The sequence below is a fragment of the Rhinatrema bivittatum genome, chromosome 11 (genome assembly GCF_901001135.1).
Source record: "Rhinatrema bivittatum chromosome 11, aRhiBiv1.1, whole genome shotgun sequence".
In the NCBI taxonomy this organism is placed as follows: domain Eukaryota; kingdom Metazoa; phylum Chordata; class Amphibia; order Gymnophiona; family Rhinatrematidae; genus Rhinatrema; species Rhinatrema bivittatum.
In genome coordinates, this window is record NC_042625.1 from 54,223,382 (window position 1) to 54,239,832 (window position 16,451).

Below are 16,451 nucleotides of genomic sequence, written 5' to 3' on the forward strand. Positions count from 1 at the left end.
CCCTGTCTGTGCATGAGATTGATGTCTAAATTGATGTCTCGTGCGTGAAGTGTAAGGCTTAAGGGCTATGATCAATATGACAGTGTCCTTGATTTTTCTATTAATAACTTATTTTGGGAGCAGCCCAAAGAAACAGGTTCAATTTAGTTACCGTACTTCCTTTTAGCCTAGAAGGCAATAGGGGCAGCATGCCCCACCTTTCAGGAGTGAGACACTGCTCAGTACACAGCAGCTGTAGGGCACATTTATTTAAGTGATCACGGATTATAGATGAGCTGGGCACCTCAGCTTGCTATGAGCGATAGTGGGCAGGGATGTGGCGAGAGCCCATGTAGTGGCATGAAGATGAAGTTATCTGGCAAATCCCTTCCTCTCAAATATATCTATATATTTTGAAAAAGTGCTGAAGACGTTATCATAAACTGTAAATAAGGAATTTTTTTAATACTCCAAAATTACCATTCTTATTTACGCTTCAGTTAGTCTTTATATTTTTAGTTATACTTTACGTCTTCCCAAATCAAGAAGAAATGGCGGGAGCAGGAGCGGGGGGCGCACGCCCGAGGCACGGGGCCGCGCACGTTCCTGGCCTGCTCCTTTAAGACGCCGCCTCTTTCCCGCCCTCCGACGCGGCGCTGATGCGGGGAGAGCGCGGCCTGCAGCAGACGGACGGAGCCATGTCTAGAGGCGGCTGGGGTAGGGAGAGTGCGGCGGACGGGCGTATTTATGTGGGAAATCTGCCGGCTGACGTACGCGAGAAGGATCTGGAAGATCTTTTCTACAAGTATGGCCGCATCCGCGATATCGAGCTGAAGAACCGACAGGGGCTCGTTCCCTTCGCCTTCGTGTGCTTCGAGGACCCCAGGTCAGAAGGAGTGGGGGAGGGGCAGCATATTCTGAGGAGGCAGGGGAGGGGGATTATATCTTCTGAGAAAGGAGAAGGAAAGGGGTATTTCTTGGCGGAATGGGTATTTCCACAGATGGGAGGGGGTGGTGGTATCTCCTGAGGAGGAAAGGGTATTTCTTGATGAGAGGGAAATTCCCGGGGATAGGGGAAGGTGGTATCCCAAAAGGAGGGTGAAGGAATTTCATGGAGGGGGCATGTGATATTTCCTGTAGGAGGGATGAGGGGGTAATAGAAAAGAGTGGAAAACGAGGGGGACCTTCCTGAGGGGTACAAGCAAGGTAGGGCGGTGCCTCGTGTAACGCCTGCCACTCTTTTAAATAACCCCCCCTTTGCCACTAGGGATCCTGTGTATCCCTTGAGTTTTAATTGTGAGTTCCCACCTCTATCGAGGCTATATTATACATCTGCCACTCTTTCCACGAGGCGCTACCCTGCCTTGCTTGTCCTCCTCAGGAGGGTTGGTATATGGCATGGCCCAGTGGTTGATGCTAGAAAATGAAGTGCACCTATCTGGTCCCTAACTGCTGCTGTGTTCTGCCGTGTGGGAAGATTACAATAATTCTCCTTTCACACACTCGAGGACAGAGAGAAGGTGGCGCGAACAAAGCACCGAGAGATGGAATATGATCCAGCTTCGTTGCAGGCCATTGGGTAGCAAGTTTAGTACCAGTGGGCCACAACGCCCCAGAAACCAACCGGGTCACAGCTGGCAGGTTGTTGACCTTTGGGTGTTAAGGACCATGGAGGAACTGGATATTTGGCTAACAGACTTGCTAGATTTGGTGGTGGTAGGACATGGTATGAGGGGAGGCTTAAGTATGAGATTTACATTTGAACACCCAGGATGGTAAAGTACTGGGTTAACCTGCTTGTAGTGGCACTTTAAACAGTAATAGTGCAGCAGCTTTAGGCTTCTAAGGGATTTGGGGTAACCTGCATGGATGGACCACAGTTTAAACCCAAATTCTAGTGAACATGGAGAGGTGCTAATATTTTGGATAACACCCTCACTAATTCTGGTGACTATATTATAACATTTTAGCCAGAACCATATCTTATTTTTCAATTACATACTTGTCTTGAAATAATCAGCAATGACGATAAGATCAGAAATGGTCTACTTATGGAGGTGAAAAGGCCCAGCAGTCGTACAGATTTGGGGTATACTTCTAACAGGTTAATGGTAGGAAAAGGGTTGAAAGGTCAGGTATTATAACAGGTGAGGAAGGGTGCTGATGATGGCTTGCAGTAGAGAATTTGTTAATCAGCTCAAACTGGAAAAATCTCAACTAACAAAGTGGATGGGCCAATTTTGTCTTTATCTGCTGTCAGTTACTATAAGGGAGGGTAGAGCAAGCCCCTCCTAAAGGTGACAATGAAGGAAAAGAGGGGCTGTAGGGTCTCCTCCTGAGACTAGGTGGGAAGCTGCTTTCAGAGTAGAGGAAGAGTAGGGCAGGGAGCACCCTCTGAAGATGAGGAATGGTTTGCCTCTTGAGGGAGATGGCAAGTGGGGGAGGAGGTGGAATGCCCCCTTAAAAATGTGGAGGGGAAGAGCCTTAAGAAGGATGGGGGTTGGGAGGAGAAGCCTCCGGGGTCAGAGATGCCTTTTTGGTTGGTGGGGCAGGGCAAGCGAGGGACCCGCTTTGGGGTAGGGGTACCATCTCACTAAATCAGCCAACAGGTTTTATCCCATCCATGCATATAGTTGTCGGCCTGAATTTCTTAGGGATCTACTTAAAGGTATGAAAATACCTGTATGGGAGGCTGCTGAAGGCTCAGGGTTACCTAGTAAAATCCAATGGAAAATGCAGAATTACAAATCCACACATGCAGGGAGGTACAACAAGGACTAGACTGGCCTGGCAGCTCTGGGGAAAGGGGGTGGCGATAGTGAGGTAGAACACTGGGATAGAAGGGGGTGAGGAGGAAGCTAGAAGGGCTGTAATTAGGTGACATCTTGTACCCAGGCTTACCTCACAAGTGGTGCTGAGGAGATGCTGGCAGGGGTCTCGGGGGTAGAGGTGTTCCTAAGAGGACAAAGAGCTGGATACTTGCCTAGTGATGTTGATAAATGACCAGAGGTCTATCTAGTCCCAATGTCTGATTGTCTAACAGGTTAAGGGGGGAGACGGTGAAAGACACTCTACACTTTTATAGCCAATTCATCCAGGCAACAAATTGTGGCAATTGACTTGAATAGCTGGATTAGTTCTTGCTTAGGGGCTGATATAATAAAAGTGCTAAAATCAGAGCTAAATGTTTAGACTGTATTAGTTTACTCATCCAGTAGAAACCCACTGGATACAATAAACTAATTTTCAAATGGAGCAGGAATTGGTGCACTAAATGAAAAAAATACACTAAAGAGTTGACCAGGAAAGTGCTTTAGAAATAGGTGTAGGGAGGTGAGTCCTGGAAGTTGAAAGGTGTGTGACCCAAACTGCCCATGTCAGGATGCACAGTACCAATCTTGTATGCAAGGTATGCTAAGTGACTCTAAAGGGTAAGTACTCTTGAGGTGGGCACCTACAGTTTGAACAGGTTACACTTTTGTGTCCAAATTAGAATGCATGGCATCAAAGTGCATACTATTTACTGTAGGTGTTTGTCCCTGATAGTTCACCCTTTGATTTCACTTGGTATGCCTTCCCACAATGACCTTATATGAGAATGTGCCCAAGTCAGGATGCACAATGCCAATCTCAGATGTAAGGCCAGTTTGGCAAGGGTGGGAAAGGAAGAGGGGTATGAGTAGAGAAGTAGCCTAGTGATTAGAGTAGCTAGTTAGAACCAGAAATACAAGGGATCAAATCCCCAAACTGTTATTTGTGATATTGGGCAAGTTGCTTTACCCACCATTGCCTCAGGTACAAATCCCCTGGGTGACTGGGAAAACCCTATGGTATCTGAATATAACTACAGTACCTGAATGTATTCTACTTTGAAGTGCTGAAAAGCAGAATATAAAATAAGTTGCCATAATCTAACATTACAGATGGTAGGGAATAAAAGAGGGAGCAAGGCTCTATGGGGGTTGGGAGAGCCACACACAGACCTCCACCATTCACCCCTTTCCCACTTCCCCAGGGGTTGGGGGGCAGATGGTAGGGTTCCCCCCAGCATTCAGTAATTAGAATGGGTGTTATGATGTAAGGGAGGTGTGTATGTGTTTCAGGGGATGTATTTGGCTGGGGGCACCCCCCACTGTGTGTGTGGAGGGGAAGAGAGTAGAGATGTGAGTTTCTTCCCCCTCCCTTGTAACACTCTTCTCTTCCCCCTCCTGTACCTGTGTGTGTAAGTAAGGGGGAAGGGTGATGGGCTCTGTGTGTACATGGCTTGGGACAACACTGGAAATTCCACTCCTGGGTCTGAGGTGGAATAAACTCACATTTTTGGTGGCCATGTTCTGTTGCTATGCCCAAGGTGGTACAAACAGCTAGATGCTTCCACACAGGTACAGCAATACAACAAGGTCACCAGAAATATGAGTTTATTCCATCTCAGACCCAGGAGTTAAATTTCCAGTGTTCAGAAAATATCTGCCCCTTTAGCAAACCTCTCTGCATTGCTGGGGAATAGATAAGATCTTCATGCTTCAGTGCTAATTTTAGCGCTGCCTTTTTACTCCTATTTTGATGCGCATGTTCTCGGTGTAAAAAAAAAAACCTGTTAACTACCAGGGTCAACTTCTGGAAAAATGTGTGCTAAAATTTGTGAAATATATCATCCCATTAGTGTAACAGTATTCCGATGTGTGCATTTTACTTTTTTACTTTTTTGGCTTCCCTCCTCCTCCTTGAACCTTATCTGCTTTATCCCTGGATATAGTAGGAATCCTGTCCTTTGTGCCAAAAGCACAATACATAAGAACATAAGAATTGCTATACTGGGTCAGACAGAGGATCAAGCCCAGTATCCTGTTTCCAGTAGTGGCCCATCCAAGTCACAAGTACCTGGAAAGATCCCAAACCATAGATCCCAGGCTGCTATCATGCAGTGATAAGTATTGGCTATTCCCTAAGTCTTCTTGGTTAATAAGTTTATGAACTTCTCCTACATGACCTTGTCCAAACTCTTTTTTTTTTTTTTTTTTTTTTAAACCCAGCTACACTAACTGCCTTAACCACATCTTATAATAATTCCAGACTTTATTTGTACATTGCATGAAAAATATTCTGATTATTTAGCATTACTAAATTCTGGGAGTGTCCCCCGTATTTTTTGAAAGTAAATAACTGATTTACATTTACCCATTCTATTCCACTCATGATTTTATAGACCTCTATATTATATCCCCTCTGACACATCTTTTCTCCAAGCTGAACAGCCCTAATCCCTTTAATCTTTCCTCATAAGGGAGTTCTTCTTTGTTATTTTGGTTACCCTTCTCATTCTTTCTCCAATGTTGCTATATCTTTTTTTTTTTTGAGCTGCCGTGACCAGAATTGCACACAGCACTCTAGGTATGGAATCACCATGGCATGCACAGAGGCATTTACATTGTTTTATTTTCCTTTCCTTAATTCCCAACATAATTTGGGGTTGTGTGGGGTATTTTTTTTTGTTTTGTTTTTTTTGACTGCCTCTGCACAGCTGAGGATTTCAAAGTATTGTCCACTGTGAAGCCCAGATCCTTTTCCTGGGTAGGTTACATTTCCTCATGTGCACTTGACTACACTAAATGTCATCTGCCATTTGGATACCCAGTCTTCAGTTTCACAAGGTGGTCCTGCAGTTGTATCACAATCTGCTTCTGATTTAACAACTCAGAATAATTTTTTCATCTGCAAACTTGATCACCTCACTTGTTCCCTTTTTCCAGATTATTTATAAAAAGCACAGGAACCAGTACAGATCCCTGAGGTACTCCACTCTACCCTTCTCTGAGAAAACTGACCATTTAGTCTTACTGTTACCTATCTCTTAACCAGTTTGTAATCCATGATAGGACACTGTTTCCTAGCCTATATCTGATATTCCTGCCACTTCAGTAGCATCAGAATAGTTGATAGTACCCCCCAAGCATATTATTGCCTGACATTCAGAGAACTGAGGAAGGAGATCCAAACATACATTCTGCACTAAATGTGTAATATAAAAGAAACTGAGGAAACCCATATAATCATTCCCAGTGTTCATTTCTTGCATATAGGGATGCAGAGGATGCAGTTTATGGGAGAAATGGTTATGATTATGGTCACTGTCGCCTGCGTGTTGAGTTTCCGCGATCTTCGCGTGGTCGTGGAGGAGGATTCGGAGGACCCCGTGGGAGGAATGGACCCCCTTCACGTCGATCTGAATTTAGAGTGCTTGTCTCAGGTATGCTGGTCAGATTAACAATTATATCCTAATGTTAGTCCCCTGCCTCAAAAGTTCTATTACTCAGAAATATTTGGATATGTCAGTAACTCTCCCTTCCCTGTACGTACCCGGATCAGCCCAGACTCCTGGGTTATGCCTCCCTTCCAGCAGATGGAGACAGAGAAAAACTTGAAGGGCACTCCCTGTGTAGTACGGTGCACCACCTGCGGCTCCCTTCAGTATTTCTGTCTCCAGCAGAGGAAGGTGGCAGAACCTGCAGTCCTGATTACTTTTTTTTGTTTTTTTTTTAAATAAAGAGAATAAGGAGATATTTCAGGAATCCTGACTTGTTATTTCTTGGCTAAATCAATGACACTGTCTTGCAAATGCCGACTTTTTTTTTTTTTGGAGTTGGGCAAAGGAGCACGTCACCTCCTGAGGGGAAGGCTTATCTGCCTTCATACCACTGTGGTAGGCTTGGCGAGGGGTCGCCTGCCCACCTGCATTCCTGGAGCGGTAGATGGTGAGTTACTGGGGGGGGGATCTACCTGTGGGCCGGTCCCTCTCCCCCTGGCACAGAGAAGTTAGTCGGGTTCCCTCTGGTAAGGCCCACGTGGCTCATTTTGCCTCGCTAAAGTACCAAAAAAAAATGTTTGGCAGCGCTGTTTCTTGGCCTTCCATGCTCAGAATGATATTCTTAACACCCCCTCCCCCCCAAAGATGTGTCCCAGCTCTCCCATGAGAACCTCTGCTCCCGGTGTCTCCCCGGGGGCGAGGGCCCGTCGATGACAGCGGTCGGCAGGAGGGATGGGGGGGGGGGGCAGGCAGCACGGTCCCGTGGAGCGGGTAACCAGTTGCTGCCGCATGGTATAAGACCTGGGCCGTTCCTGCGGAGTGTGGGAACGGTGGTCATTTTGTATTCTGCTGACGCCAATGCAGATTGCTCGGCAGGGGGAGGGGATATCCCTCCTCAGCTGTTTCCTCAAGATCAGAGTCCTGGGTCTCCTCAGGACGGCTGTGCAACTCCTCCGGTGCCTTTGGGAACTCCCCCCAAGGGGAAATTTAAAGAGCCAGCCATCCTTTTTGGCTGACTTTGTTTTTATTAATGCATAAGGCTTACCTAGCTAGCCTTGTGCCTCCAGGGGACCCTGAGCCCCCTCCCAGTTGACCTGCGGCTGAGCCCTCTCTGCCCACAAAGGTCCCTAGGGTGGATCCTCCGGAGGCTTCTTGGATTCGGGTGGTCCGGGGAGCATCTGGTACCGGGGACCAGGGGAATACCACCCGGCGGATCCGCTGCAGGCTGACTCTGATGATTCCGAGTGGCTGGTGCCTGTGAAAGGGGATAATCTCAAGTCTTGAGGCTCTTTCGTAGGGATAAGCTAGAGCCGATGATTCCACATGTTCTTGTAGAGCTGGGAATGCCAGCAATGCAGGCATCCCAGGATCAGAATACGGTGGGCCCAGTGCTTTCTGGTCTATGCCCCCCCCCCCCGGCTCGAACTTTCCCGTTCCATCCCATGTTACTTCAGCTTATGTTTCGGGAATGGGATTCTTCAGAGGCTAGCCTTTCGGGTGGGCCGGGATATGGACAAGTTGTACCTGCTGCCGGACCACTCTCTGGATCTTCTCAAGGTTCCTAAGGTTGATGCGACAGTGTCTGTGGTCACGAAGTGTACCACGATTCCTGTTGTGGGGGCGGCTGCCCTTAAGGATCCTCAGGATCCTAAGCTTGAGGTTCTTCTCAAAAGAATTCTCAAGGTGTCTGCCCTGGGGGTTAGGGTGGCTGTTTTGTAGTAATTTAATGCAGCGGGCGAGTCTCCAATGGGTGCAGCAGCTCCTGAGCGCCAGAACTTTCCCCGGAAGAGGTGGAGTAGGCTGATCGGTGGAGGCCGCAGTTGTGTATGGAGCTGATACTTTGTATGATCTCCTCCATGTGTCTTACCACGGAAGCCATAGTGTGGGATCGGCCCGCAGACATTTGTGGTTACATAATTGGTCAGCGGATGTCTTGTCCCAAGTCCCAGTTGGGAACCTTTCCTTTTAGGGGAAAATTCCTTTTTGGAGATAATTTGGAGCAGCTCATTAAATCCTTGGGGGATAATAAGGTATACAAGCTCCCTCAGGATAGGCTGAAGGCCTCCAGGGGTTTCGGGACATCTAGTTTTGGAGGCCAGTGCAGTTTACGCCAGTCCAAACCAACCACTTTTGGCCAAAGGCAGCCGTCCGGGAGGTCTGTCTTGGTCTCATTCCTTTCACAGCTGTAGGCCACCCCGAGAGACAGTGCTCTAGGAGCAACAGGAAATAAACACCCAATGAAATAGTGCCGACCCACTCCTCCGTTCTGATGGTCGGGGGACTGCTGTCCCTTTTTTACGAGGAATGGGTCAAAATCATGTCGGGACCACTGGGTTCTAAGCATCATAGAACACTGTTACGCCTTAGATTTTGCTAGTCTATTGCACAATCTGTTTCTGGTATCTCCCTGCGGGTCCTTAAGAGGCAGCAACAGGTGGATCAAACACTTTGTCGGTTGATAGACCTAGGAGCGGTGATCCTGGTTCCTTCTGGCAAGCAGAGAACAGGCAGATATTCAATTTATTTTGTGATTCCCAAAAAGGATGGGTCCTTCCATCTGATTTTGGACTTGAAGGTCAGAGTTCTTAGTGCCCCGTTTTCGCATGGAAACTCTATGGTCCGTAGTCTCCTCCATCAGAGGAGGAGAGGTGTTTTGTGGCTTTTTTTTTTTGTTGTTTTTTTTTAGCTTCTCTCTATCTGACTGAGGCGTACCTACACATAGCAATTCGGAAGGACCATCAGCGATATCTTCATTTTCATGGTCCTCTGCAAACATTTCCAGTTTCAGGCTCTTCCCTTCGGGCTGGCTACCGCTCCCCGCACCTTTACCAAGGTGATGGTGGTTGTAGAGGCTCTCCGGGAGGGGATCCTGGTCCATCCTTACTTGGACGATTAGCTCAGTCGAGTGATGTCAGAAGAGCTAGGCAAGGTGGTGCAGACCCTTCACTTCCTGGGATAGGTCATTAATCCGACCAAGAACCAGCTGTGTCCTGCCCAGATCGTAGATTTTTTTTTGGGAGCGCAGTTTGATACTCTGATCAGGAAGGCTTTCCTTATGCAGGAACGGATAGACAAGCTGACGTCTCAAGTTCGTCATCTCTTGGCTCTGCCGCTCCCCAAAGTCTGGGATTATTTGCAGGTGCTTGGTTCTATGGCGCTAACACTGGAGTTGGTTCCTTAGGCCTTCACTCACATGAGACCATTGCAGAGGGCCCTGCTCTCACATCGGGATCCCAAATCGGAGGAGTTCCAGATTCCCTTGCCGCACCAGGAGCCTGCCAGGTCCAACCTCGCTTGGTGGTTAATATCAGAGCACTTGTCTCGGGGAGTAGAGCTAGAAGTTTCTCAGTGGATCATTGTTACGACAGACGCCAGTCTTTCCGGTTAGGGGGCAGTTTGCCAATCTCAAGCGGCGCGAGGCCAATGGACGCGGCAGGAAGCGCAATGGTCCATCAATTATCTGGGAACACGAGCGGTACGATTGGCCTTGCAGAAGTTCCTTCCTGTCATCAGTCTGAGAGTCTTATCCAACAACATGACGACTGTGGCAAGGAGGAACGAAGAGCCGTCCCATGGTGTTGGAGGCGGATGAGCTCATGGCCTGGAAGGAAAGAAATATTTCCAGGACAGCAGCTTCTCTCATTGCCAGAGTAGACAACGTTCAGGTAGATTTTCTGAGCAGTCAGCAACTAGATCCAGGAGAATGGGAGCTGTCCAACGAGGCATTCAAGTTCCACTCATCTATGGGGGATTCCATGCTTGGATTTGATGGCAACTCTGTTGAATGCCGAGGTGCCTCGATTCTTCAGTTGCAGAAGAGTGCACAGGGTGGAAGGAGTGGATGCTCTTGTCCTTCGTGGCCCCACAACCTTCTGCTCTACGGTTTTCCTCCTTGGCCCCTAGTGGGCAAGGTTTTAAGAAGAATAGAGGCCTGTCTGGGACCAGTGGTTCTAGTGGCTCTGGAATGGCCATGGAGGCTGTAGTTTGCAGATCTCAACAATCTCATGGCGGGCGGTCGTTCTGTCTGGATCATCTTCCAAATCTCCTGAGGCAAGGTCCAGTATTTTTCAACCAGGTGGATCACTTTTGTCTAGTGGCTTGGCTTATGAGAGGCGGCAGTTGAGAAAGAAGGGTTATCCGGATACGGTAATTTCCACTCTCTTTTTTGCAGGCTCGCAAAACATCAACCTCTCATGTATGTCCGGATCTGGAAGGTTTTTGACTCTTGGTGCTCTAGATCGAAGGATTCCCCTAGACACGCCTCGATAGTTCACATTCTAGCTTTCTTACAAGAGGTTTGACAAAGGGGTTAGCTTTCAGTTCTCTAAGAGTGTAAGTGGCAACTTTAGGACGGTCACGAGGAACGGTGGAAGGAGTGTCCATGGCGGCTCATCCTGATGTGGTGCATTTTTCTTAGAGGTACTAAGTACTCGAATCCTCCCTTCCGGGCTGTTTGTCCATTTTGGAGTTTGAATTTGGTCCTTCGGATGCTGTGTGAACCTCCCTTTTGAACCACCCAAATGCGTTACCTTTAAAGGACCTTACACTCAAAACGGTGTTTTTGGTAGCTATCTGCTCAGCTCGGAGAGTGTCTGAGATTCAGGCACTATCTTGTCGTGAACCTTTTTTTCGGATTCTGGTGTTTCTCTACGACGGTACCCTCCTTACTTCCTAAGGTTGTATTGGCATTTCACGTGAACCAGTCGGTTGAGTTGCCGGCTCTTCCGGATTTGGATCAAGATTCTCCACGTGCACGCAAATTGAGAAGGTTGGATGTTGGGCAGGTTCTTCTGCATTACTTGGAGGTCACTAATGAGTTTAGTTTGTCTGATCACCTTTTTGTCTTGTGGAGCAGCCCTAAAAAAGGGCATAAGGCTTCAAAGACCTCTATTGCCCAATGGTTGAAGGAGGCTATTGCTTCGGCGTACATATGTCACAGGTGAGTGGTTCCTGAGGGTCTTAAGGCTCATTCTCTTCAGTCTCAAGCAGCGTCCTGGGCGGAAAGTCAGTTGGTCGTGTCGTCCCCCCCCCCCCCCCCCCTCAGATCCGCTCAAACATTTCCATTTTTCTGTCTGACTATATCAGAATGAAGATTTCACAGTGCTCTTAATCTCTACATAGTTGTTGGTCATCTAATTGATTTAGCCACTAAATTTGGATTATGGTTACCTGTTTGAATTTACTTTCTGCTTTAATACTGTTTATACTGCAGGGGGTGCCCCCTTCTCTGTCCATCTGCTGGAAGGGAGGCATAACCCAGCAGTCTGGGCTCATCTGTGGTACTACAGGAACAAAAATTAGAAGGTAAAAATCAATTTTCCTTTTTTGTAGGTGCTGAACATTTATAACTGGTAGAGCAGCAAAGATGCAACAGAGGGAAGAGGTGCTGGAAGAGCAAAGTTAGAGGATAGTGACCTTGAGTGGATGGGAAGAGAAGGGGAAAGATGCATTCCCCATGTCCACAAACTCTCCCAATAATGAATGTAGAACAGAACTAGGCTGCTTCCTACTTATTACTCAACATACAAAAAGACTATGCAAATTCTGTTCTCACCTCCACAATGAGGTCACACTCCAGTACCAGGCATGCTTTTTAAGTAGCAATATTGTGCAAAAAGCACTTGCCACAAAATACAGCAAATCTGCTATACTCTGACCACACTAACAACCTATCTATGAAAAGGCAGCACTTCTAGGGAGGTGCAGATTAGAAAACAAGACAAGCCAGGCTGCTGTTGCTCCCTAGACAAACTACACACTAGCAGAATTCCTAACCTTCATTCCCTGTACGTCCCCAGATCAGTCTAGACTCCTGGGTTTATGCATCCCTGCCAGCAGATGGAAACAGTTTTACTGGCACTGCTACACAATCCCTGGTGCCACTTGCAGTTCCTCAGAATTTGTCTCTGGTGGATGGTGCAAACCTGCAGTTTCTACAGTCTGGAGGAATTTTATTTATTTATTTTTTTACACAGCACCGGAGTGCTATGGTGTGTGGCACTTGAGCCGCTTGGGAATCTGTGCCTCATGTGCTTCAGGGGAAGAAGGGCTGTCAGAGGGTCTGGTGTAGGCGGTGTACTGGCTCACTGTGTGTGGAGGTTTGGTGTGGGTTGGGGCCTCATCTTCTGTTGGCACGGGAAGGTGGCCATTTTGAATTCTGTCGGAGTGGACCGTGCTGCTGGAGGAGGGGGGTGATTTTTTTAAAATTTTATTCCTCCCTTCCCCCCCCCCCCCCCCCCAGGCTTTTCCTGAGCCATGCAAGCTCAGAGGAGCAGGGGAAGGGTGTTTGAGGATTTTGCCTCGGATGTGCCACTGTCTGGTTCCTCTTTGGCTGACTTCCATCTGGTTTCTGCTACTTCCTAGGCTTTTTCATCTGATTTTATTCTGCTCCTCCATGAGGCGTATTTGGCTTAGTAGGCAGGGCTGGAGCCCCTCAGCCTTTTGCTCCTGGGAGTCTGGGTGTGAGTTCTAGATCTGGGTAGTCCTGGACACAGGCCTTCATAGTTCAGTGCTTACTGGGTCCTGCTCTGGCTGACAAGGACTCAAGGGACTCTGTTCCAGCAGGAGAAGCTGCCGGAGATAAAGGGGCATTGTTAGTGAAGGACCAGAGGGATCTGGATACTGCCAGCACGGGTCTGGGAGACTATCTGGAAGATGTTCTGAGGGGGGATGACTCCAAGTTGGTCTGCTTGTTCTGCAAGGAGGAACTAGGATCTTTGATTCCACAGGTCCTAAAGGAGCTTGGGCTGAAGATTCCCCAGGAGGATTTGGACTTTGAAGGGCAGACCTGGTCTTGGATGGGCTTAGGGGGGTCCCACGACAGCCTTCCCCCTATCATAAGTCAGTGAAGAAACTGGTGCATCAGGAAAATCCCAATGTCAGCTTAAGAGTGGGGAGGGCTATGGTGAAGCTTTATCCTTTGCCTGAGCAGACTGCTGTTTTCCTTTCCAATGGTGGATGCTGCAGTGTCGGTGGTCACAAAGAAGACTACTATCCCATTTGTGGGTTTTGCAGCTTTGAAGGGCATGCAGGATCGGAATCTAGAGATTCACCTTGCAGATTTGAGGTACAGTATCTGCACTGAGCTTAAGGGTGGCCATATGCTCCAGTTTCATGCAAAGAGCTTGTTTGTGTTGGGTACAACAGTTGCACGACAGGCAGGTGAAGTCGGGGGCTAAGGCTGAGCGCATAGAGGCAATGGTGGCCTACATTGCAGATGCCTTGTATAACTTGGTGTGGACTTTGTCTTGCATCATGGGATCTGTGGTGTTAGCCAGGCAGTGGTTATGGCTGTGTAACTGGTTGGATGTTTCGTCTAAAGTCCTGGTTGGGTTCTCTGCCCTTTTTTTAAAAGACTTTTTTTTTTTTCTTTTGGAGAAGACCTGGAGCACTTGATGAAAGACTTATGTACCACCTTCTCTCCTAAGTTGCCTAAGGGCAAGCTGTTCTTTCAGTCTCGCTCGTGTTTTCAGGACGTTAGGAGGTCTTGTTCTGCAAGAAGAGCCCCCAGCTTTGCAAAAACAGTTGCTCCACGAGGTCAGTCCTGGGGACAGTCCTTTCAAGGAGGCTGGAGACCCTTCAGAGCTTCCACAGAAAGTAGAGCTGCTAGGCCAGTCCACTCCACTGTTCCCTGTACAGGGGGTCGCCTAGTTCGTGGTTGTTTTTGGAGGGGGGGGGACAGGACTGGACCAAAGTCACTCTGCTTCAATGGGTCCACAGTGTAATAAAATGGTTATGCGTTAGAATTTGCTCAGCCTGTTTGCAACCTGTTTCTAGTCTCTCCCTGCGGAGTCATTGGGGAAAAGTGGGCAGTGCGCAAGACGTTAGACTGATTGCAGAGGCTAGGGATTGTGATTCTAGTTCCTGAACATACCCAGATCAGTCTAGACCAGTAGGTTGTGCATTCCTACCAGCAGATGGAGTCTGAGAACAAAAACTTTGGGCACTGCTCCATAACCGAGAATGCCATCTGCAGTCCCTCAGTATTTCTCTGACTCCAGCAGATAGAGGTGCAAATCCAGTTTAAAAAAAAAAAAGAAATCTATCTAGTTCCCTGTACGTACCAGGATCAGTCCAGACTGCTGGGTTATGCCTCCCGTCCAGCAGATGGAGTCAGAGAGAAACTGAAAAGGCACCACCTATACCCTGGTGCGCCCCCCTGCGATCCTTCAGTATATCTCAGACTCCAGCAGATGAGAGCATAACCTGCGGTCCTGATCTACTGAAAAAAAACAAAAAAAAAAACAACCCACAAAGTTTATTAAGAGGAGTGAAGTGATCCACTATTTCAAGTTTGATTTAAGTTATCTGGGAGGCAACTGTGACTAGAACTCGAGAAAAGCTGAAGTGAGGAGCCATAGCAGGCAAGGCAGGGCTCTGCCCTGAAGCCTTTCCCTGGAGTACATTTTACCCAGCCCAGTGAGAGGAGGGGGGAGTATTCATCGGTGGGCCGGTCACTTCCCCCTCCACCTCCAGAGAAGCCCATCTCTCTGAGAAAGTTGGCAGAAGGAGTTTCTCCTTTCTGCAGGCTCTAAGCGTTTTCAAAGTTTGTGTAAAAAAAAAAAAAAAGTGCTGCATTAAGCGCTGTTGAATTGAAGAAGAAAAAAACCCAAAAACTAGGTGTTTTTACAAATCCCCTGCCTGCTGTACTCTTTGGGTCTCCAGAGGGGGTGGCCTGCCACCCGTCCCCGTTTCGCACTCCTTTCTCTTCAGGGCAATGCCCAGGGGACTCGTTTGTGTCGCGTGCGGGGAGTCGGGGCTCTGGCTCTCGTGCGAAGGCCTCTACTCCCGGTGCATTCCCGGGGATGAGGGGCCTTTGCGGAGAGCAGCCCCGCCCGAGAAGTCACTCCCTTCATGGCTGATCTCCTCGGGTGGCCTCGTGGGGGTAGACATAAGGGAGCGTTCCCGAGTGCGGAGGCGGCGGCCATTTTGGATCACGTGGCGGCCATTTTAAATCAACCCGGTCGTGAAGCGGAGCTGTCAGAGGAGGAAGAGGATGATGATCCCCTCTCCCCACCGGAGTTAAGTCCTCCCAGGGGCCGCAGTTCATCTGGGCATGCTAAGGGGGATACTCGGAAGAGGCCACACACCTCGTCTCAATTTGTGCTTTTGCTGCACGAAGCTTACTTGGAGGCAGAAGCAGATTGGGAGCAGGGATCTTCGGCTCCCAATAAGCGGGGGAAAATTTCTATAAGTCCTGAGGGACTAGGTTTAGGAAATTTTGCTCCTTCCCCAGCTCCTAAGGCCCCGCAGCATAATCTGGTGGAGCCTGCCCCTCAAGATCCCCCTACTCCTGATTCAGGGGCAGACATGGGGAGCATGGATCTCGTAGAGGGCGATGATCCGCTCATCCTCAGATTGTTCCATAAGGAGGAGTTGGACCCCTTGATCTCGCATGTTCTTCAAGAACTGGGGATCCCAGTCCCACAGATTGATTCAAATTCTTTACCAGGCGACTTGGGAGTTGACGGGGCTCCGCGCGCCGTCCCATGCGTTTCCTTATCATAACAAACTTTCCCAGATCGTGTCCCGGGAATGGGATGCTCCGGAGGCTACCTTGAGAGTTGGACGAGCTATGGATAAGCTGTACCCGCTTCCTCTTGAGGCTTTGGAATTGCTTAAGGTGCCTAAGGTGGATTCGGCGGTCACAGCCATCGCTAAACATACCACAATCCCAGTTACAGGTGGCACGGCCCTTAAGGATCCCCAAGATAGAAAATTGGAAGTGTTGCTGAAGCGAATCTTTGAAGTATCAGCCCTAGGGGTGCGAGCGGTGGTTTGAAGTTGCATGGTACAAAGGGCTACCCTCCGCTGGATGCAGCAAATGTTAACGTCTCAGGATTTGCCTCCAGGGGAAGCAGAGCAGGCGAACCGAATGGAATCTGCGGTGGCCTATGCGGCGGACGCCCTGTATGATCTTCTCCATACTTCAGCCCGCTCCATGGCGTCAGCAGTCTCCATGCGCCGACTCCTCTGGCTACGCCATTGGGCGGCGGACTCATCCTCCAAAGCGCAACTTGGTTCCTTCCCTTTTCGGGGTAAGTTGTTGTTTGGGGATGAGTTGGAGCAGCTTATTAAGTCCTTGGGAGAGAACAAGGTCTTCAAACTGCCGGAAGACAGGCCGAAATCATTTTCGTTCCTCGGGATCCTTTTGTGGTCGTTTTCGCGG

The 16,451-nt window shown here is 48.5% G+C and overlaps 1 protein-coding gene across 1 annotated transcript in view; it reads left to right on the forward strand.

The window, feature by feature from the left end:
• Window positions 1-621: 621 nt before the first annotated feature.
• The window catches only part of SRSF9 (serine and arginine rich splicing factor 9), a 35,066-nt gene continuing 19,236 nt past the window's right edge, over window positions 622-16,451 (forward strand). The window contains exons 1-2 of the mRNA XM_029571271.1: window positions 622-865; window positions 6,060-6,226. Of these exons, the coding sequence (XP_029427131.1) occupies window positions 639-865; window positions 6,060-6,226 (394 nt within the window). The 5' untranslated portion in view covers window positions 622-638. The remainder of the gene's footprint in view (window positions 866-6,059; window positions 6,227-16,451) is intronic.